At 44.6% G+C, this 21,595-nt stretch overlaps 2 protein-coding genes across 5 annotated transcripts; both read left to right on the top strand.

Annotated features, from left to right (window-relative positions):
* The first annotated feature begins 418 nt into the window (after nucleotides 1-418).
* Nucleotides 419-6,603, top strand: tspy (testis specific protein Y-linked). Of its 3 annotated transcripts, XM_079170305.1 has the most exons (8): nucleotides 419-1,795; nucleotides 1,904-1,981; nucleotides 2,069-2,180; nucleotides 3,420-3,574; nucleotides 3,932-4,008; nucleotides 4,258-4,556; nucleotides 4,866-4,913; nucleotides 5,123-6,603. In XM_079170305.1, exons 1-8 carry the CDS (start codon nucleotides 839-841, stop codon nucleotides 5,158-5,160), a joined length of 1,764 nt encoding a protein of 587 aa, XP_079026431.1. In that variant the 5' UTR covers nucleotides 419-838; the 3' UTR covers nucleotides 5,161-6,603. The 3 variants fall into 3 exon arrangements, with proteins under 3 accessions (XP_079026431.1, XP_079026432.1, XP_079026430.1); XM_079170306.1 differs by lacking the exon at nucleotides 4,866-4,913; XM_079170304.1 differs by having other exon boundaries at nucleotides 4,866-6,603.
* A 4,518-nt stretch (nucleotides 6,604-11,121) lies between these two features.
* On the top strand, nucleotides 11,122-21,114 carry LOC306709693 (semaphorin-3F-like). 2 transcript variants are annotated; one of them, XM_079177944.1, is made up of 18 exons: nucleotides 11,122-11,638; nucleotides 13,516-13,652; nucleotides 16,588-16,748; nucleotides 16,839-16,901; nucleotides 17,024-17,143; nucleotides 17,330-17,423; nucleotides 17,541-17,660; nucleotides 17,780-17,925; nucleotides 18,026-18,140; nucleotides 18,232-18,301; nucleotides 18,467-18,611; nucleotides 18,709-18,931; nucleotides 19,029-19,117; nucleotides 19,213-19,254; nucleotides 19,352-19,509; nucleotides 19,620-19,687; nucleotides 19,776-19,903; nucleotides 20,348-21,114. In XM_079177944.1, exons 2-18 carry the CDS (start codon nucleotides 13,541-13,543, stop codon nucleotides 20,726-20,728), a joined length of 2,235 nt encoding a protein of 744 aa, XP_079034070.1. In that variant the 5' UTR covers nucleotides 11,122-11,638; nucleotides 13,516-13,540; the 3' UTR covers nucleotides 20,729-21,114. The 2 variants fall into 2 exon arrangements, with proteins under 2 accessions (XP_079034070.1, XP_079034069.1); XM_079177943.1 differs by having other exon boundaries at nucleotides 20,318-21,114.
* The last annotated feature ends 481 nt before the right edge of the window (nucleotides 21,115-21,595 follow it).

Below are 21,595 nucleotides of genomic sequence, written 5' to 3'. Positions count from 1 at the left end.
GATTTGTAATGAATCCAGAATGCATGACATTTTTGTTTTTTTAATTGCATTACACAAAATAAAGAACTTTATCACAATATTCTAATTTTCTGAGACAGTCCTGTATGTGATTAATTAAAATTTGCCACATTTTTATAACGTCTTCAAAAATAATCTCACCGATAGGACGTTGTAAAATGTGATAAAGTCATATGATACACGGTGTGTTTGGGTAAATATATAAATTATAAATATAAATGTACATCCATTGACGTTAGGATTATCTCTAGCACATTATCTATGCTGCACTAACTCGCTGCGCAGTTATACCGCTGCTACATGTAGTCTCATCTAAACACACCCTTGTTTGTGATTGGTGGAGAGGTTTTAGCGCGGCGCGTCGTAGCCAATCAGAGGATTGTTTTTCTGTCACGTCGGTGCACGGATAGTAAGCTAACGGATATTGCAAACATAAACTAATATAAAGAACACGGGTTCTTTCTAAAGGCGGTTTTTAGCAGGGAAGGGTTTTGCTATTTGGACCGAGTCTTTCTTGTTGGACTTTTATTCGTGAAATGTGGTGCGGCCATCGCTGTGAGGACACACGACTTGGGTAACGTTAGCCAACTAACGTTAGCAATAGCAATAGCCTGCTAATTTTTTTAACGTTCCGCAAGGCCGCGGAGAAATACAAGAGCTGCTTCCTGTTTTCGCTCCTTTGAGGATGTAGGTTACATCACGATCCGAGTTACGAAATCACAAGCAGCCAGATCAGTGGTGTAGTCGATTGCATTTAAGTTTGGTTTTAGTTGTGCTTGCGGGCTACCTAGCTTGTTAGCTATTTGGCTAGCTAGCCAGCATGAGTGAACTGACGGGCTACAAACAGTCGGCTGACTCTGCATCGAGGAAACGATGTCCATCACCCGAATACGATGAAGGCAGCACGATCCCGAGCAAGTCCACAAAAGTAGCCGACGCATCAGACGAAGCTGGGGTCACTTCGGAAAGTTGCAGAAACAGTGAAGCCGAGAGTAAAGAAATAGCCGGGAGCGAGGGCCAATCAAAAGATAGTGAGGGAAAACCAGCTGCCGTGCAAGCGGATCAGGGTTCAGACAGCACGGAGGGCACCAGTGCACTGTCTGTTAACAACTCCAATGTTGATGCCAGCAACACAGAGAAGCCACAGTCCTCGGATGCACGTGGATCTGCCGACGCAAAGGAAGGTACTGCGAAGACAGCAGGGACAAAGCAGCGTCCCTCGGCGTCCCTGGACCAGACCGACTCAGCAGCCATCGCAGCTGCCGAAGCACTTGCCAGTCTCACTGGAAGAGACGGGGAGGTCAGTCAAGAGACTCCTTGTTCATCCGAAAAGGCGAAACAGGTGAAACAGGGGAGCAAGTTCAAACAGCGTGGGAGCCACCACTCCTCAAGAACGGGCTCTAAAACGCAGGCAGCTGCTGCAGACAGCTCCACATCTGTGCACAGCACTGACAGAGAAGATGCAGATGAGATGCCAGAAGCGGATGATGGTGATGAATCTATATCTGGATCTTCCTCCACTCCAAGCTCTTCTTTCCCTTCAGACAATGAGGACAATGATGATGGGGAGTGTGCCATTGTGTCGGTCAAGATGGCCCCAGAGATGAGACAGTCGGTGGCTCTCCTGGCGCAGGTACAGATGAGACTGGAAGCTCTTGAGAAGAAAAGCGCCCGGCTTCACCAACGGCTGGAGCTGAAGATCAGTCGTCAGCGGCGTCCACATCTGGATCAGCGCAGCTCTATCACAAAAACTATCCCCGGCTTCTGGGTGACAGCTGTATCCTTGACATGAAACATGGTGGCCCTCTTTTTCCCCATTCCTATGTTGTGTTTTGAGTAATTTAAACGAACACATGTTGTTTTTTTCTTAACTTCAATGTGCCAGCTGTTGAACCATCCTCATCTCTCGGCTCACATTGACGAGACCGATGAAGACGCTCTTAGTTACATGACTGATCTTGAGGTAGGAAGTGTCTGCGTGTTCGCACAATGTTCTGATCTTGTATATGCCTAGTAGTGAAATTTAGACATTTCCTGATGTCTTTTACAGATCGAGTCCTTCAAGAACAATAAACTGGGCTACAGGATCCGCTTCCACTTCAGACGAAACCCATATTTCCAGAACAACATCATCATGAAGGAGCTTCACCTCGGGATGGGAGGTAAAAAAATAAATAATCGTGGTGATTAAGTAAAGGCATAGCACTGGAACTCTAACTAAGAAACTCCAGGTCACACCGGGTTAGACTGTGTGGAACATTTACAGAGTTGCTTGTTCCACTTTACTTGACCTACTTTAAAGTTGCAGCTTTGAAATATGTTTCAAACTCGGGTTATAGGTCTCATCGCTGCACATTGTGCAATGTGGTTGGTTGGTCTGTACTTGGTATGTGCAGGATGCAGCATTGGTATATTTCAATGCACAAAGCCGTTTTAGGCAGGTTACCTATGTCAATACCGACAATCATAGGTTTAATATTAGCTTGTCTTTAAGGTGCCACGTGTGTGGACTGAGACTTGTATTTTATCATGTCCCTTATCTCGGAATGATCTGAAGGCCTCGTCTCGCTATCCAGTTGTAAACAAAAGTTATCAGAAGTTGTGATCACAAACTGTTGCAACAACGCGTAACAATTTAGTCACGTCTATATGCATCATACACTATATATGCGTCTATTTAACCACTTCTACTGATGCGGGGACTTTTTCCCCATTATTGTTTTGGTTTTATTGTTTGTATAAAAAGAATATGCTTTCAACATTTAGCTATGCTGACCTCTAGATCTCCCAAAAAGTAACAATAGCTGGCATACATAATGAATCCACAGTGTTTGTTAGACTTGTATATATTGTCATATGCCATGTATATTTAGTTTTTCATTTGGTGCAAAAAACATTAAGTTTCGTCCAGGGTACATTGAGTCATAGGTTTGAAACAAAAAAGAACAACTCATTCCTGGGAGCAACTGCTAAAAGGTACTGAGAGTGACGAGGACAAAGCCAGGAAAAACACAAAGTTCAACAAAGTAACCACCCAGGAGGACCAAATACTGCAGTAGTGCAGTTAATGCTACAATAAACTGTGACGTTGTTGCAATTGTTCATTTGTTGTATTGTCTGTTTGTAGATACGGATGGACACACTGTTTAATTATTAATATTGAACAAACTTAGCATGGCAGGGCTGTTGCATCACATTAGCAAATGTTGTGCCATTGGAAGATTTTTATCAAACACATTCTTCACGCTTCAGGGATGTTTCGATTTTCACCTCTCAGACCGACTGACCGTTCTCTGCTAGTACATCATATCTGAAGTTCAGTATTGCTCATATGTTGAGGCTACCTAAAGATCTACATGGCCATTAAATTCTGTCTCTTATCCTGGCTGCTCGTGTTTTAGGATCTCCCATGTCGTTCTCCAACCCCATCCTGTGGCAGCGTGGACAGAACCTGACGGCCCACAGCGAACCCAGGAAGTCGTCGCGTGGCGTCTACCAGACCTTTTTCAGCTGGTTCAGTGACCACAGCAACCCAGGGCAAGATGATGTAGCACAGGTACGGCTGACTGCACCCTCCTACTGACACCGGCTTATGGTTGTAGCGCACAGACATCGGCTCTGGTGTCATGATGATGCCTTTGTAACATTTAATCACTAGACAACCATTCATTGCAATCATGTGCCACATTTGTTAATGGTTTAACAAAGTGTAATTTCTTCTCTGCACACATTCACATTTTTGACGAAAGAAATGTGTATTTTTTAAGCAACACTACAATGATTCTTCTTCCATGTGTACATTTGCTACATGATAGTCAAAGCTTTGTCTCAGATTAGCAGGACTGTGTATGGTGTATATGAGCACATATATCCAAACATATTAAATATAAATGACCCCTGTGCTGTTGTTTAGATCCTTAAGGACGACCTGTACAGAGACCCTCTGAGATACTACCTTACTCCGCTGTGGGAACCGAGGGAGAACGGCAGGTAAGACAAAGAGATTCTCATACGTGTAGTCGGTGGACAACCCGCTTATTAAGCTATAAATTCTAGAAATATTCTCAGCCCCAGGTCCTTCAAATTATAGTTCATGTGTAAACTCCAACAGTTTCCTGCCTACACCCCCCTCCCCCCTTTTCCCCCGCTGGTGAGACCAGATGGGATGCATACCGAAACAATGAGAGTGTCTGCTGTTAACACGAATATGTGTGTGATTTTATTTTTTTTCCTCTCCAGTGGTGGCAGCAGCGGGGCCAGGGCAGCTGACAACGGTAATGGAGATGAGTGTGTGGTGATCTCCGACTCCGACGATGAGCCCGGTGAGGAAGCTGGTGAGGCGGAACAAGGCCGCAGTAAGAAGAAGAAGGAGGAGGAAGAGGAGGAGGAGGAGGAGGATGAAGAAGAAGAAGAAGAGGAGGAGGAGGAGGATGAGGAGGAAGAAGAAGAGGAAGAGGAGGAGGAGGAGGAGGAGCAGGAGCAGCAGCAGCAGCAGCAGCAGCAGCAGCAGCAGCAACAGCAGAGGGGACCAAGCGCTGGTCAGTGCTAAACTTTAGAAGACCGCTCAAACCCTACTGGTCCACACGGCTGGTTTGGGTACAGAGACCAGTTTTAAAAAAAAAAAATGATATAGATATATTTGTGTTTCTTTTTTTTTATAGCTTAGTTCAGCATATTTTGAGAATATAGGTAGCTGTTGTAAAATGATTTAGTTTGAAATCCACCGTGTTTCCTGTTGAGGCCGAGGGCTAGTTAGCGTCAAGTTGACTGGCTTGTGTTGCAGCTGTAATATTACTGTCTGGGTAATGCAGGCTAAACTAAATAGACAGGAAATATCTCCTCCTCAGATGAGAGTCCAGAGGAGGAGGATGATGGTGGAGAAATTGTGATTGACGGTAAGACCACTATCACAACAAACAATCAGCGGGGGTGGTTGGAAACCTGTGGGGTTGACGGCTCATCTTTGTTGATTATGCTGCCTTTTTATTTTACAACTTGACTTGTGCCATGCATTAACGCTAAATGAGTTGTCGACTGTGATAATCATGTTTCATATCCAGCACGGGTCGTTTGAAATTGTAACCGTCTCACTTCTGTCCTGTAGGCTCTGATGACAGTGAGCAGGAGGACGACGAGGCCTGAGAAGACGTGATGAAGAGGGTTTTGTCGATGAAGAAGGCAAGTCATCAAGGGACCAGGAAGATGAAGAGGATGCCGAGGTTGATGAACAGTACCAGAGCAATGTCCATTTTTATGCACAGAATATCAGTTTTTGTTGTTTTATACCTAAAATACATAGGAGCATTTTAAATCAGGGTTAACTGTAATAATAAAGCCAAGGCAGCATGGTTTCCCCTCTATTTTATACAGTCACCGCTGTGTATTCTGATCCACTTTTTTGCATCATGTTTTTTTCTAAACAGGTTCTTAGGCTTATTATGCCAGTAGTGTTCTTCTATTTAACATCATGCAACAGCCTGCACACACGTAGGGGACGTCTTGATTGCCACTTCTTGTCGGCATTACATTTTGCGTTGCAAATTCTTCAAGCGAGCAACGCAGAAGCCTTCAGGGGCGTCGTTTAGTGGTCATTTCAAGGCAAAGTTTTGGCTGTTTTTAGAATTGACGTGACAAGCTAAATTGATACTAATGGCAGTACCGTTTAGATGCACTGAGTACTGAACCAAAATTTGTTCTCAGGGATGATCATGATTTTATTGAAAGAACCTTCACTGATTTTAGACATTTACACTCTCTGGGTATTGTTGGCTGTGTATAAGGAAACGTGTACTCTACTGTAGTAAATAGAAACCAATATTGTTTTAATATGCTGCCTGTGTTTCTCCTTCATCTCTATGTTCAGTCGTGTTTCACACCAAACCTCCACCCCTGTTAACCTGTAAACCATCGATGAAGTTTAAAATCATGATGTAGTTTGACCAGCGTTTCTGTGGTTTCCTACATTTTGTAACACTCCTACAATAAATAGCTGACTTTTGTATCATTGTTTTCCCCTTTAGAATTTAACTTAATTTGAGTTTCCTTCTTAAAACATTTAAGATTTGTTTTCATGTAATTGTGTTTTAAGATTTGTGTTATCTTCTTTTTAAAAAGATGGTATTTATTACGTTGTTTTTCTACACATCCACGTTATGGCATGCCTGTGAGCATGAAATGTAAGACAGTACGATTACATTACTTACAAGGCTTTTAATGTGCACAGTGTCAGTAAATGTCAAATTCACAGCAACATTATGGGGTGCACTGTAAAAAAAAAAACCTAGTATTTGTATTTGCTTACTTTTCTTAGCAATGACCTGTAAATAATATTTCAGCGTTGTCTTTTGGATAAGACAAGTACACGTGTTTAATCCATGGATAAATTTATCAAATAATCTGAAGTTTTTTCATAAACATGATCAGAAAGTTATATTTTGTGTGCTGTGTTTTATAGAACACTGTAGTTTAAAGATACCTACCTGATTGTTGCTTTGGTTTACTTTGTTTGCTTGAAGATAGATGTCCACCTTTTGACTCCGACCTAATAAAATAGGCAGTTGTTTCACCTTGCTGTCTCCGACTACACTTCTGGATTCTTTGCACAATGAGCTTGTTTGCCACTAAACTGTTGTCTTTTTTTCTTCTTCTGCATAACAGAACCACAAGATGGCAGTGTAGTTCAGAATATATCCCGTCTCATGCTGGACTGTAGGTGTTTATTTTGGTTATGAATGAAAACAGTATCTCATTTAGGACTTTAATTGCCAGTATTAAAGCTTTCAGATGTGCTTAAATGAGAAAATAATTAAACACTGCATATACACAACTGTCTCAAATCCTTGGAACTGCTACAAAGAAATCACACACGTGGAATTTATTCATGGAAAACGTCACCGCTTTCATATGCTTGGTTACAACATGTTCTTGGAGAAAAGAATCAAACAAACCCTAGTGAGATACAGCTGTTCTTTAATGTGTTCCAGCTTTGATATGACAGCAGTGTGTGATATCTGACATTTCGAGTGTAGCACTGCAAATAGCCCCCGGCAAGACATTTTTGGACAGGCCCAGACAAAGGAGCAGCAGCGGTGTTGCAATGGTACACTTAAACCCTTGATTCCACTTTTAATGCACAGCTATAAATATTCCACTAGCAAAAACCTGCCGTGCTGTAGGCCCAGCAGCACCCAGGGTATGCGGGCCTCAGATGAGCATATACTATTAATACTGATGATGGAAACACGTTCTACCCCGTGTAATGATCCCATGTGAAACACAGTGTTTGTCTCCTCTTTGAAGCAGCTTCATCCAGCCCCACCACGCAGCACAACAATGTTTTTTATGACGATGAATTAATAATAGGGTTGGTTCCTACAATATTGATCGTGACAAACTAAGTACAGATTGCTGGGACAACAAAGCCATCCTTGGGCTGCTTTGCGGTCTGAGGGTTGTCTGTGAAGCCTTTGTTATGTATGGGGTGACAAAAGCCTAAATGGATTCCCCAGTGTAAACTCCACTCCCCTGGGTTGAGCTGGTGTTGCTACTGTACACAAATCATCTTGTCATGCCGCTTCACGCTCTCACGTTTCACAAAGCAGTCCAGAGGAATCTGCTACTCAGACTGATTCACTGGAGGCTTAAAGAAAAAACGAAAAGATAACACACAGCAGCTCATCCGTCACCTGTGTGACTGATGTTGGGAAGGAAGGATATTTGTATGTAAAATGTACAAGTAAAGGGCCTGTGCTGCTCTTTGAGGTACATCTATAGTAGGTAATCTGAAAGGTTGAGGAAGGGGCCTGTGAATACTAACTACCTGTGTGTGTGTGTGTGTGTGTGTGTGTGTGTGTGTGTGTGTGTGTGTGTGTGTGTGTGTGTGTGTGTGTGTGTGTGTGTGTGTGTGTGTGTGTGTGTGTGTGTGTGTGTGCGTGTGTGTGTGTGTGGGTCACATATTTGCAGCTTTTCAACACCATACCATACCATACCTGTGATTGTCTGCTTGTCAGCTAATCAAGATTAAGCGCAGCTTTTGAACTGTGCAGGTGGGGGGTGGGGTGGGGGGTGGGGTGGGGGACGACATCTAGAGGGATGAGAAAATAGAATGGAGTGAGTATGATTGGGGGGAAATGGATGAGTGCAGTGATAAGCGGAGCTGCCTGGGCCCTGACAGATACACACAGCAGATGGATGACTCTTATCTGGGAGATCACAGAGTGCATACTCACGCCTAGGCCCAGTTACAGAGAGCCACGATCACACCAGACAGATGAATAGGCCTCCCCCTCAACCACCACCACCACCACCACCAATCACATTGCACATACAGTACAGACGCGCGTACACACACACACACACACACACGAGTGCACGCGTACACCTACACACGCAACCACTTGACAGAATGAACAGATTGCAGCGCTTGCGTTACCTTCATGTCTTTGACATTGAAATTCACCTGGAGTCCGGTGTCTCCAGGGCGTGTGCAGCGAGGGGTGGGGAAGGAAGGGTGTGGAGAGAGATAAGAGAAATCGTTTTTTATTTTAATTGAGGCAGCAGAGCCGGTTCATGTGTGTGTGTGTGTGTGTGCATGTACATGGATGTTGGAGTACAGATTTGTCTGCCAGAGAGAGAGAGAGAGAGAGAGAGCCTCATGCACTATATTCTCACTTTTCTTCCCCCAGCATGACAGATTTTTTTCACGGATTCTCGGAGCACAAACAATATCTGTCATAGAGGTTAAGATGGAGCTGAAGTCACACATACTCCAAACAAAAAAAAACATTTTGGACTGTTTGTGATTTTTAACTGTTAACCGGCTATTATCGAATGCTTCTGCGTGAGCGCTGACAGATTTACCTTTTAAGACCCTGTGTTTTCACTCATCCGGCTCACATCCTTACTGTCCTCCTTTTCGTGTACTGTAACAGTCCCTCCCTCCCTCCCTCCCTAACACACACCTCTTGTTATTTGGAAAGAGCTCCTCTTCAACAGCTGTTGATTCTCCCAGCTGCATTTTATAGTGAGCGAGAGTGCCAGTCTTGTCTTCGAGACAGATGGTGGCAGGCTGGCCCGGTGGACACGTGGCACAGTCGGCGCTCCATCTCAGGGAAGCTGCAGCTACAGTATGCGAGAAAAAAAAACAAACAACAAACCTGCAAACACCTCACTTTCAATACAGTGTGAGGCGTGCGGGCTGCGACTGGAATGTGTGCCACGTATGCACCCTTCATGCCAAAGATGCTTTCCAAAGTTGCTTTCCTTTGATAGTCATTGATGTGTGACGTCCACGGATGTCACGCAGCACCTGTTCCCTTTATGTTGCATTTCGATGTTTACATTTTCTCCTGAGCTGCAGGATAATAATTCGAAGACTATATGTGAGATGTGTCGTGATTGGAGATAGAGCAAATAATCCTGGTGAATACTATAATTTCCTCTCAGGGTCACGGTAGTCTATCCCAGCAAGCATTGGCGACGCCCTGGCTTTGCCTCTCTGTAGCAGGCATGTTCAAACACTCCACTCAATTCATCAATGTACTCGAAGGAAAGACCATCAGTAGGTCAAATAATGGGTTGTTTTTCCTGGAGGGGACAATGCTCTGCCTCTAGAATTGTCATGATTGATGTGTCTGAGGGCCCGGGATTTATCCGGAGCCTTCGGTTGGCCTACAGGGATAGATGTCTAGCTCCACATTACCTATCCATTAGATCAGAAGATCTTCCTGACAGAGCTTTTTGTGGACCAGAAAAACAGACTCAGTGTTTGCTTTCTACTCCGGGCTGTCCGTCTCCACCGTCCAAAATCCATCCATCATGTCGGAGGCAAACAGGCCCGTACGGCCACTATTTCCTGTTCCTTGTCCTCACGTTCCCAGAGCGAAAAATACCCGCTCCACTGGTGAGTGAAAGAGCTGTTGCTATCTCTTTAGCGAGTTGAGGCAGTGGTGGGCGCGTGCTGGTCAGATAAGAGCGCAGGATGGTACAGTAAGAGATACGGATGACGTTAAGAGGAGCTTATGATGCGGTGGGAGTCACTGTACCGGTGTCCACGGCCAAAGTTGAGAGCACACGGAAGCCTGAACTTGGCACACACTCGTGACTCATTTCCTCCGCTGGAAACAGAGGAAACAAAGACTTCCTCCCGGACACACTGTGACACAGCGCTGCCTGTCGATCACACTTGGCTGATACCCAACTTGAGATAAGGTCACAGCTCACATGCATACGTCTGTGTGACGATGAATCCAACAGGAGAATGTGCATTAAAGATACATTCAAGAAAGTTAAAACTTTCAGCTGCTTACCAGGAACTGCCCTCGTCTGTGACCTTTCACACAGTGACCCACCACATCGACTCATGCGTTTATTCTATTTTACTGTCTTGCCGGGCCGTAGCTGAGAATACATTCACCCTCTGCTTTTGTGTCGTTCGTGCACCATACTGCGTCAGAGATCGCCACAAAGCCGGTGGTGATGAGAGGAGCTCTGAGAGCTGTTTTAATTTCAACCGCAAGGCTCTGTTAACGGGATGGATGTCCTTTACGTCCAGTCCCAACCCCCTTCTGGTTGCTTTGTCACCGTTGTCATGAGCTCCAGAGCCAGCCAGAGAGGAATCCCAGGAATCTTCCTTTCGGCTGACCTGGCTCTCATGCAGAGCCAAGAGGAGTAACGGTGACATTGTGCAAGAGGCAGAGGCCGGCTCCTCTTTAATAGTGGATTTCAGCCCCTGAATCATGCATAAGAATAGTCTGTGGCCCCTTTGGTGCATGAGAAAAAAAAACATTTATACAAAACAGTGGCTGCATGCCCATCACCGTGTAGCTAACTGACTCATTCAGCTTAGATAAACTTTGAAAACAGAAATGAACTGACATGGATGAATAACAGTTTACAGGAGAGAGAGAGAGAGAGAGAGAGAGAGAGAGAGAGAGAGAGAGAGAGAGAGAGAGAGAGAGAGAGAGAGAGAGAGAGAGAGAGCGAGGAGGAGTGGTGTGTTAAACTCACCAGCAGTGACAGGGTTAACCCTACCCATATGGTGTACCAAGAGGTTTGGTCCAATGCTGCTGTGGGCCAACAGGAGAGGGAAGGCAGGGTGGGGGCAGAACAGAAGGGAGAGGACAGCAGGGCGGACAGTCTCCCAACACCTGCACCTGGTCACTTGGTTCACGCTCAAACAACTCCCTTTAATTTAAACGATCCGTAGGGCAGAACTCTCGTTCACATCACGGTGATGGTTGCGTAAACTTTTTGGAGAGAAAGGAACAAACGTTCAGGGATCACTTGTATTTAAAAAAAAAGAAAAAAAAGAAAATGTGTTGCCTGGAAGAAAAGCCGTCGGCTAACAGCGACTGATTAGGCAGCTTTTCCCCCTCTCTCGCTCTCGCTTTCTCTCTCTCTCTCTCTCTCTCTCTCTCTCTTTTCTCTCTCCCTTTCTCCCTAAAGAGGAATTTGCAAACCTATCGGATTGTTTAATCCCTGCGCAGCGCTGCTGAGAGATTTTCCAATCCAGCTCCGAGGCACATAAACGCGGGGAACGCAGCGGTAACATCCCGCAAGTTTCTTTTCCCCTCTGGATCTCAGAGGCGTAGCGGGCATCGACAAAGTCAGAAAGCAAAAGGTAAGATATTTAACTTCTCCCTGGTTTAACTTTTAACTCTCGTTTGGTTACTCTGTCTGAATGTTAGGTGGCTATGAAGTAGTACTCACATTTGTTCGGTTCCTATTTCTGGATGTTGCGTTAACAGGTAAGTGCGCACCCGTCCTCGGGGAAAGGGAACTAGGTTATTGGAATCCTATAATTATATTTTTTAAAGGGAAACCATTTATTATTACAGCTGGACTTTAATCTGTCACCACCCAGCACAGAAACCAGTGGAAATATCATTCAAATGCCTCAAAGTAAAATCAGGCCATCAAACATGGAGCCCCACAGGCACATTATTGTGTTTTACATCCTGTTTAGTGCGTTTTAGATATTTTCAAGGTTTCTCAATGAGAATACTCACCCTTATTTTATTTATCTATCCTCATTTAAATTATAGTAGATGAAATACAATGAGTTGGACATTTTTTTTAAAATCACCAAGCCATTTTGCCCTTTTTTTTTTCTTTCTTTAAAATAATATTAAATTAGGGATTTATAAATGTCTCTGTGGTGTCCATAGTCCTATATGCTCATTTTACTGTGATTAGTTGACTAATTGGTGACTCTGTTTATTCATTATTTATGTGATGTAATTCAGTGATGTTTTAATCTCAAAATGACAAATACCTGTGACTCATCGTGACATAAACTGTGTATCCATATCATTTCTGATGTCCCATCTCATGGCACTATTAACAGTAAATATATGTATCCATATCATTTTTGATGTCCCATCTGGTATTATTAACAGTGACTATACAGGGTTTGATAGAAGGAATAGGAATCGAGGAACCCCGATGAGCAGATATATGGCAAACGTGTGATTATGCCAGGAAAGCCTGCAAGGCGTTCCCCGTGGCTTCTGTTTTTCACTGCTAAATGTTCGGCGTGCCAGTCGTTTCACTTTCATTAGACTGTTTCTTACTTTTCATGAGAACATATTTTTTTATATAATGTGTCACACATAAATGAATGCCTTGTTGTGAAACATAATGTATTAATGTGTTTTGTGAATTCTCTAGTTTTTCACCCTGAATATCTCTCCCTAAAAGCCTTCATTTCGAGGCTTGTAAGCGTGTGCCCATGGGGGCCGTGGCTACATGAGAAAAAGAAAAGCCCGTGGGGATGGCTTATAGCCCGAGCAAAGCACACCTTCAGGGAGACAATTTAATGGATGTTGTGGACTCAGCTTTTAGTATTCATAATTTATATGGGATCCTCTCCAGCAAAGTGCAGATGCATAATGAATGCTTGAGTTAAGGTCTTAACAGTTAGACTACGTTTCAACACCCCTAAACTGTCAGAAATGGTTTCAGCGAGGACTACCTGTTTCTTTGAACTGTCATGTATTTCACTCGTCAACTCCTGGAAAGTACGTCGATATGCTTTGTTGAAAGACTCAGAGAGAGACAGAGGGAATCACTGATGGGCATCGGGCTCTTGTTTAATTCAGTTTTTTCTCAGGAAAATGTGGGTGAATTAAAAGTCAAAGAAGATGTAATATGTTCAAGAAAATGTACAAGATGAGAAGACCTTAAAACTTCTTTTTGAGACTTTTTTCCATGTGACTGTGCTTGCAAATACCATTATACAGTCTTAACACCTCACTACATTTACACCTTAAATAAGTAATGGGGCTGTCATAGTTTCCAGTGCAAGTGTGAAGATTTGGACGTTGTTCTCTCCTGCCAAACTGTACGGCTCGCTGCAGGCCAAACTTCTGATCAGAGAGATCAGAGAGAGAGAGAGAGTCGGTCTCCTGCCTGTCCTTGCTGCTTTTTCTGTCTCATATTTCTCTTGGGGCACTCTATAATAATAATAGTTCATTCCTCTTTCTTTTTTTCGTCCAGATTTAGATCTCTGTGGGCTACCTGCATGACTGTTACCATGACAGCATCTGGAGCCCAACTCCTCCTGCTGGCCTTATGTGTTTACAGAGGCTCGGGCCTGCAGCAGTCTGCTCCGCGGATTCGCCTCTCCTTCAAAGGTGAGCTCCTACAGATTAACTAAAACTCCTCTGACAGCAGGGCTTGTCTTAATAGTTTCTTTCACTTGTTTGGCATCTCCCACTAAGTCACTCAGCGCACACAGAAAACTCATGCACACGCCCGCGGTTATGTTTCCTCTTCTGAACATATGTAAAGAACGTATTTCCTGCCACATGTCAAACGGTGCAACACTGAAAACAAAAGGTGGATATTACGTGTGGTTGGTTACTGGTTGTGCCCTTCGACAGAGTTTCTCCCCACACCCTAAAATCCAAACGCACTAAAGTCTGACCTGTCATTTCTTCTTTGTTTTTGATGTCTGACATGACACGAGAAGAAAACACCTGAAATTTGATCACAAGAGCTAGAATGATATTGTAGAGCTGGGATGTGTTTTGGCCGTGAGGCGTAAATTCAAGATGGGTGTGGATAGTGGTTTTAAAACCCTTTTTTGTTTTTATAGGCATTTGGGATTTTCCCGTGTTGTCTTTTTGTCCTCATTAACTGTAACAGCAGAGATTCATGTTACAAATACGTGGATGACACCTTTGATCAAAACAATGCTGGATGATTGCACTTCTTTGCATCCCTATCATGTTGCCACTTCAAGTGCACCTGCACCTGGGAACGTGCACACACACGCGTCACACCTGAAGTACCTGTAGGTAGGAATTACTGTGGTGTGAATGCGATTTATAGCATTCTTTAGCGCTTTCATGTGGTGGGGGGAGAGTCAAAATCTTCTGCATCGCAGGTCCAGGCGGCGTCGACGTGTTTGGCGTCTTACCTTCAACTGCACCGATTCAATGAGAAAACATGTCTGATTTTGCACGATGACAACGAGAGACATCTGACGCAGATTAGAGGCGAGCTAATCATGAGATCTGCGGTTGATATCTGGGACTCGGAGTCTACATGCAGTGCAGAGACTGAAAACAGCTGTCAAACATTGGGCTCGTTGCTGTCGTATACGGCGTCGGTTCCATTTGAGGCTTGAGAGAGTGATTGCGGTGCATTTTTACATGACCTTTAACACAAATCCGCTTGCAGTAAACAGCTTAATACACTCCAGTGTGTTGTTGTTGTTTTTTTGCAGCAGGGTGCACAAAGTGGTAGTCTGACTAATAACACAAGTTTGGTCTTGACCTTGATCGTGTTCCTTCCCAGTTTAAGATGCAGGAATTCACATCCGCACAGAGCTCTCCATGACAAATTCATGTACGGGTGCTTGTTTAGAGCAGCAGAGAGGTGCTGAATTATTAGTTTGTTGGTTAGATATTTGAAGATAAAGCAGCCACATTCACAGACTTCAGCCACCCCTCCCCCCTAATACCAAAGAAAAGTTTTACTTAAGGATTTACTTCCAAACAGTTTTCTGCCACTCGAAGGTTTTATTGTTCATTGTTTGTGACACCGAGTCCCTTTGTTCCTGGAGGCGCCTGTGGAGGAGGCTTTGGAGCGGCTGGAGGACATGTGACTCTTCTGAGCGAATGAGCCGGCCTGATTGACACCCGGGGGGGTACAGGAGGCCCGCAGAGGATAGAGATCTCGGACTGTTTCCTCCGTCGCTGGGAAGTCGTGTCAGTCATACACACTTCAAAGGGACTGGCCGAGTCTCGTTTGATAGAATTAGTCAGCACTGCTAGAGAGCAAAACGTGCAGAGTAATTGAAGCCATGTTTCAGAAGGTTCATGCCCTCTCGGTGATGTCACCAGTGTGTTCATACTTGAGATTTGCCCGGTACTAAACGGCAGCGGTCATTAGATCCTTAGTGACAATATGTAGTCCAGCTGTAACATGAGAGCTTATAGTGGCTTGTAGTAGCTTACGTCAATCGTATGTCCTTCCCAGTGTTTCCCTATCACTCCCAGAATGTTGTCAGGGGATAAGTGTTTGCTGAATGTTTACCAGATGATGGCAGTGCATTGTTTGCTATTTTGGGAGAATGGAGACGTGTATAGGGGTGTGGTGTTTCTACATTTAGCCCGTTCGGTGAATCCACCATGGGCCCCGGTGGGGCTCGGTCGGAGGCTTGTTATCCTGTTTTTACCTCTCGGGAACAGAACCGGACCTCCTCTCCACCTCCAACGGCTCCATCTCGTGTCGTCCGGAGATCCGATTGCATAGCTTATTTTAGTTAGGCACCTTGGCTCCATCCTGTTAACATTGACCTCAAAAAGAAGGATGGCAGGCACTTTGATGTAAATAAAGATTGTGCTTCCTCCTGAATCCCTGTAAGCTGGCTTCTGAGGGTCTCTGGGAACATTTGTCAATACATAAGCCTGCTGTCTTTGACATGCCTCAGCTGTGTCCCAGTGTGAACACACATGGTGGTCAATATTTTACCCATGATGCCACAGATGCGTGTGTTGCTTGTTATGTGGATGGGAGAATGAAAAGAAATCCCGTTCAGAGGTAGAGTGCAGCACGCAGCCCATTTGTCACGCAGGCGGCTGCAAAATTGTTCAATCAAAGCTTTCAGGAGAACAAAAAAAAGGCGCAACATTTTCCACCGCAGCGTGCCTTAACAGGTTACGCTCTGCTAAACCCAATCCTGATCTTAAGAATTAGCTCTGAGTTCCACTGACCGTGTTTCCTAAGGGAGGTGCTTTTTCGTCTAACTCTGCAGGGCGTGTGGCGCCTTAAACTCAATCAGCCAGTCAGGACACATAAAATATTCAGATCTTAAAAGCAAATATGTTTCTTAAAATGCTCCCAAGTTGGGTTATATTTAATCGGTGACACACATTTTCCAGAAAAGAAGTGTGAGGGGTGTTGCTCAGGGGACCGTGGGTTCATCCAAGTCAGTAATGAAACATGTTGAAGGCATAAAGGGAATAATGAGGCTAGATTTTGAGGGGTAACCTTTGCTCCCCCTGCTGTTGGTTTTCCAAATGGTGAAGATGGTGTGTTTTTTGAAAACCTTTCACACAGAACTGATGGACACGAGGGCAGCGCGGCCCTTCAGTTTCTCCTTCAACACCAGCGACTACCGCATCCTCCTGATGGATCAGGATCAGGGCCGTCTGTACCTGGGCAGCCGGGAGTACCTGGTGGCTCTGGACATGCACAATGTCAACAAGGAGCCACTCATAGTGCGTACAAACAATCTATAGCCTTTTCAGAAATCCAGTCTGCTATTTGATACGTGGCATTAAGTCTTTTTTTTTCACCCGAAAATACAGATCCACTGGCCAGCGTCTGCTAAGAGAAAGGGAGAATGTCAGATGACGGGAAAGGGAAAACAGGTGGGATCACGTATTCACATCCTGTTCTTTCAATTAAAAAAAAAAGCGAGTCTTCTGCGAGTCGACAGGCCAATGACAAAGAAGATGTTTGACTTGCATTTGTCTCACTCCTCTTTGTCCAGGGTGAATGTGCCAACTTTGTGCGGTTGATCGAGCCGTGGAACCGCACCCACCTCTACACCTGTGGAACGGGGGCGTACCAGCCTATCTGCACATTCATCAACAGAGGCTGGAGGGCAGAGGTGACCACGGAGACATTTACAGTTCCCCGAGTGGGATTTACAGCAGAAATCCCTCAGCAGTCGGGAAGCGTTGTCCTAATAAATATTTCAGGACTACAAACTGGGACACTGATTTGTTTGTGATTTTTCCCATGCTCCCACGTCACGTTTTCAGCGGTCTTATTTTTATGCATACTTTCCCTGCAGGACTACCTGTTTAGGCTGGTCCCTGGATATGTGGATTCAGGGAAGGGGAAATGTTCCTACGATCCAAAACAGGAGAACATTGCAGTTCTGATCGGTAAGACGCGCTTCATTTTTAGAACAATAAACACTAAATCCAATCAAATTCCTTACCCTGCAAAAAGTCTCACCTTTCTATTCTGTTATCCCCCCCCCCCCCCCTCCCCCCCTGCAGATGCTAACCTCTATGCAGGGGTCCATATTGACTTCATGAGTACAGATGCTGCTCTGTTTAGGACCATGGGAGGGAGAACGGCAATCAGGACGGAGCAATACGACTCCAGGTGGCTCAACGGTGAGTAAGTGTGGGTGTGAGGAGGCAAATGTTGTTGATTACAGTTTATGGTTCCTCTCGTGTTATTTGACAACCACTTGCCTCAATCCTCTCTCCTCTTATCTGTTTTTACCCTCTAGAGCCTGTGTTTGTTCAGATCCAGCAGATCCCTGACAGTGCAGAAAGGAACGACGACAAGCTTTACTTCTTCTTCCGAGAGAAGAGTCTAGACTCGAGCGGCGGCGCGAGCCCCAGCGTTTTAGCCAGGGTGGGAAGAGTGTGTCTGGTGAGCCAAACCACGTCGCATAATGTAGTGGTAGTATATGCCTTGTGATATGGAGCGCACTGTGCTTATTGAGCTGTGACCTAATTTCCTTCCTGTCTAGAATGATGATGGAGGCCAGAAGTCCCTGGTGAACCGCTGGACGACGTTCCTGAAGGCTCGCCTTATCTGCTCAGTGATAGGGGAAGATGGAGTGGAGACACGATTTGATGAACTACGTGAGGCCACAATAAAATGACCGCTGAGTATAAACTGATAGCATTTTAATTGCAACTGCTTTTTAAAGTTGAGTTATTGATTTTCTTCCAGGGGATGTGTTTATTCAGCCCACACAGGATGAGCGAAACCCGCTGGTGTACGCTCTCTTCACTACAGCGGGGTGAGTTGTTTTTGGAGGCTTGTTTGATAAATTCACGCCTCAACTAACATCATAGATCTTTTTCTCACATTTTTTGGGGATGATTCATGCTGTAATATCAGGGGATGGGGTGGAAAGCTGCCTCCTACTTCTCCCTCTTACCATAACTGTATGTTTCTGCTAAAGCTCTGTGTTCAAGGGCTCAGCAGTCTGCATGTACTCGATGGCTGATATCCGCAATGTCTTCAATGGACCGTTTGCCCACAAACATGGCCATAACTACCAATGGACAGAGTACACTGGCAAGATTCCCTACCCACGGCCCGGGTCGGTACGTTTCAGTCATGTTATCTCCAAAGTGAAATCTAAATCTGCATCTAAAGAAAGACACCACATCATTATCCCACTTCTTCCTTCTTCCCACCCAGTGTCCAGGAGGAACCTTCACTCCTGGCATCCGTTCCTCCAAGAACTTTTCAGATGAGGCTGTGAATTTCATCCGAGCCCATCCCCTCATGATCCATCCAGTTTATCCGATCCACCGTCGCCCCCTGGTGGTGAGAACCGGCGTGGACTACCGATTCACCGCCCTGGTGGTGGATCAGGTGGACGCAGTGGATGGACGCTACGAGGTGCTCTTCCTGGGGACAGGTGGGACGGCTGCAGGACTCACGGCACTTGTCTGGTTTGAGGATTAGTTTGGCAAAAAAGAAATATAGGTCTTAAATATGATGTATTTCACTTCTAGATCGAGGCACTGTCCAAAAAGTTATAGTTTTGCCGAAGGACCCGACTAGCATGGAGGAACTGACTCTAGAGGAAGTGGAGGTTTTCCGGGTATGTCTAAAAATGTGGTCCTGAAAAGACAAAAATACTCTAATCTCAAAAGGGTTTTATTTTGATTTATCTTTTTCTTATGTATTCATTTACAGTCAAGAGCTCCAGTCAAAACAATGAAGATATCCTCTAAAAGAGTAAGCTAATTCTTCATACAGACAAATTCACATTTCAGTGCATTAACCAAACCACACAATCACACTTTCCGTTTCATTAATATTTTTGTCACAACAGCAACAGCTGTACGTGTCGTCAGACGCGGGGCTGACCCAGGTGTCGCTGCACCGCTGTGGTGTGTATGGCAGGGCCTGTTCTGACTGCTGTCTGGCTCGAGACCCCTACTGTGCCTGGGATGGAGACAGCTGCTCTGCTTTCACTCCTTCCACCAAGAGGTCAGGGGCGTCTCATATCTCCACAGTGCATTATTTTTAAACTATAAAGTGCTGTGTTGGTGTGTCTGTGTTCGCGTAAACGTAACTCTTAATTCTGATCTTTGTCTCAGGAGGAGCAGACGACAGGATGTCAAACATGGTGACCCACTGAGGCAGTGCAGGGGCTTTAACGCCAAAGGTGTGGCTTCATTCATTTATTTTTTCAGGCACACATCAAATTCTGTTTTGAGCAGTTGTCAACATTTCTTCTCTCTCTGTCTGTGCAGTGGAGAAACGTCTAAGAGAAACGGTGCAGTTTGGGGTGGAGGGCAGCAGCACCTTCTTGGAGTGTCAGCCTCGCTCCCCTCAGGCCTCCGTCAAGTGGCTCTTCCAGAGGGAAGGGAAGAGGAAAGTGGTGAGGAAGAGCAGTTACATTCTGGGAAATGTTTAAGGAATAGTTTGACATTTTGGGGAAATTCGATTTGTATTCTTGCAGAAAGTTAAATGAGAATATTAAGATCATTCTTGTGTCTGTCCTGCAAATATAAGTCTAAATTTAAGCTAACTTGCTACTGGCTGCAGCTTTACATTTTTTCAGGACAGATATGAGATATCAAATTTCTCACCTAATTCTCAGCAAGAACGCGAATAAATGTATTTATTAAAATCTAAATGGACTGCGTTTATAGAGTTATTTTCTAGTCTTAGCGACTACTCGTAGCACTTTACAACACAAGCCTGCATCCACACACGCATTCATACCCTGCTGTCAGAGGCTGCCATACAGCAGCGACAAACACTCAGCAACACTTTAACTTCCCTCTCTTAGACTCCTGCTGTTTCATTCCCTTTTGTGCAGCTCACCCGTGTGGGAGGTATTCTGAAGACCAACCATGGTATCCTGCTGAAGTCCCTCAACCAGTCAGACGCGGGGCTCTACCACTGCCTCGCCACTGAGAACAACTTTAAACACACGGTGGCCCGTGTGGCGCTGCGCATCCTGGATCGAGACATCGTTTTAGCTCTCACTGCTCAAGATGAGGACGATGAGCCAAAGACTCTCCAAGCGGGACCTCAGCAACAGTCGTCCGTCGTCTCCACACCCTTCCCGCCTGAGATAAGACTGATTAACCAGTACTGCCAGTCCTACTGGGAGCAACTCAGCCCCAAACAGCAGCAGCAGCAGCGCAAGCGCACCAGCCGGAGGCACACAGAGGGCCAGGACCAAGGCCTCGGCTAGAGGAAGGGGCGGACGCTGTCCTACACTGGCCTGTGTGGACTTTTATGGTGGACTTTTATGTTTGACATGCATGTTTGTGTGTCACCTCTATTCATTAGGCAGGTGATGCTGTCATGCTGTCGCTAAAGTACTATATTTGTGGTTTTATAAGTGTCGGCCTACAAAATACCATATTGTGTATATTTTACATGATCTGTGACCACTTCCCAAAGAATACCGTACATTTTTACATTTTCCAGCTTTCAGCTTTCAGCTTGTGTTAGTTTGACATATAAATCAACTTACAGACGTGACAGAAGAGTATTATGGCCGGGCTTAAAGAAAACCATTCAGAGGAAGATTTCTTTTAAATTTGCATTTCAAGAAAAAAAAATGTCAACAATAAGGTCAAACTTTCAGTATTACTGCCAGGCATAAGAAATAATATACCAGAGGAGGAAGTTATTTTTTTTCTTCTTTTTTTTTGCATTTTGAGAATAAACACTGAACTTTTGAAAATGAATCAAACTACTAGCGTCAGCGCATATACTGAAATTTAGAACTTTATTCTCATAATGAACTTTAAAAATATGCCTGACCCTAATATTTTTTCAAGATTGATCACCTATCGTAGGGATCGTTTTAAACCTTACAATTATTCAGCATCAGCGACTTGAGAATCACTGTGGAAGATTAAAGTTTTTAGTGCAAAAAAACAACAAAAAAGTAATTTTCACAACATCCATATTTGCTTATTTGTTTTCTAGGTTTGATTTTCCAACAATAAAACTAACAAAAGCAGACGTTTTCGTCAGCTGATTCTTAATTTTTGGATTGTCCTTGAGAGCACCAACAAAGACGCGTTTTCTAAACTAGACTGCTCGTTGA

Source organism: Pholis gunnellus (assembly GCF_910591455.1).
Source record: "Pholis gunnellus genome assembly, chromosome: 2".
In the NCBI taxonomy this organism is placed as follows: domain Eukaryota; kingdom Metazoa; phylum Chordata; class Actinopteri; order Perciformes; family Pholidae; genus Pholis; species Pholis gunnellus.
The sequence above is the reverse complement of the archived record's forward strand: the minus strand, read 5'-3'. Positions and strand labels throughout refer to the sequence as shown.

Coding starts and splice junctions, on each gene's coding strand:
- tspy (XM_079170304.1), top strand. CDS start 839: ATGAGTGAACTGACGGGCTACAAACAGTCGGCTGACTCTGCATCGAGG. Junction 2,181..3,419: donor GCTTCACCTCGGGATGGGAG/GTAAAAAAATAA, acceptor CTCGTGTTTTAG/GATCTCCCATGTCGTTCTCC. Junction 3,575..3,931: donor GGCAAGATGATGTAGCACAG/GTACGGCTGACT, acceptor GCTGTTGTTTAG/ATCCTTAAGGACGACCTGTA.
- LOC306709693 (XM_079177943.1), top strand. CDS start 13,541: ATGACTGTTACCATGACAGCATCTGGAGCCCAACTCCTCCTGCTGGCC. Junction 17,144..17,329: donor ACAGAGGCTGGAGGGCAGAG/GTGACCACGGAG, acceptor CTTTCCCTGCAG/GACTACCTGTTTAGGCTGGT. Junction 18,302..18,466: donor GCTCTCTTCACTACAGCGGG/GTGAGTTGTTTT, acceptor TTTCTGCTAAAG/CTCTGTGTTCAAGGGCTCAG.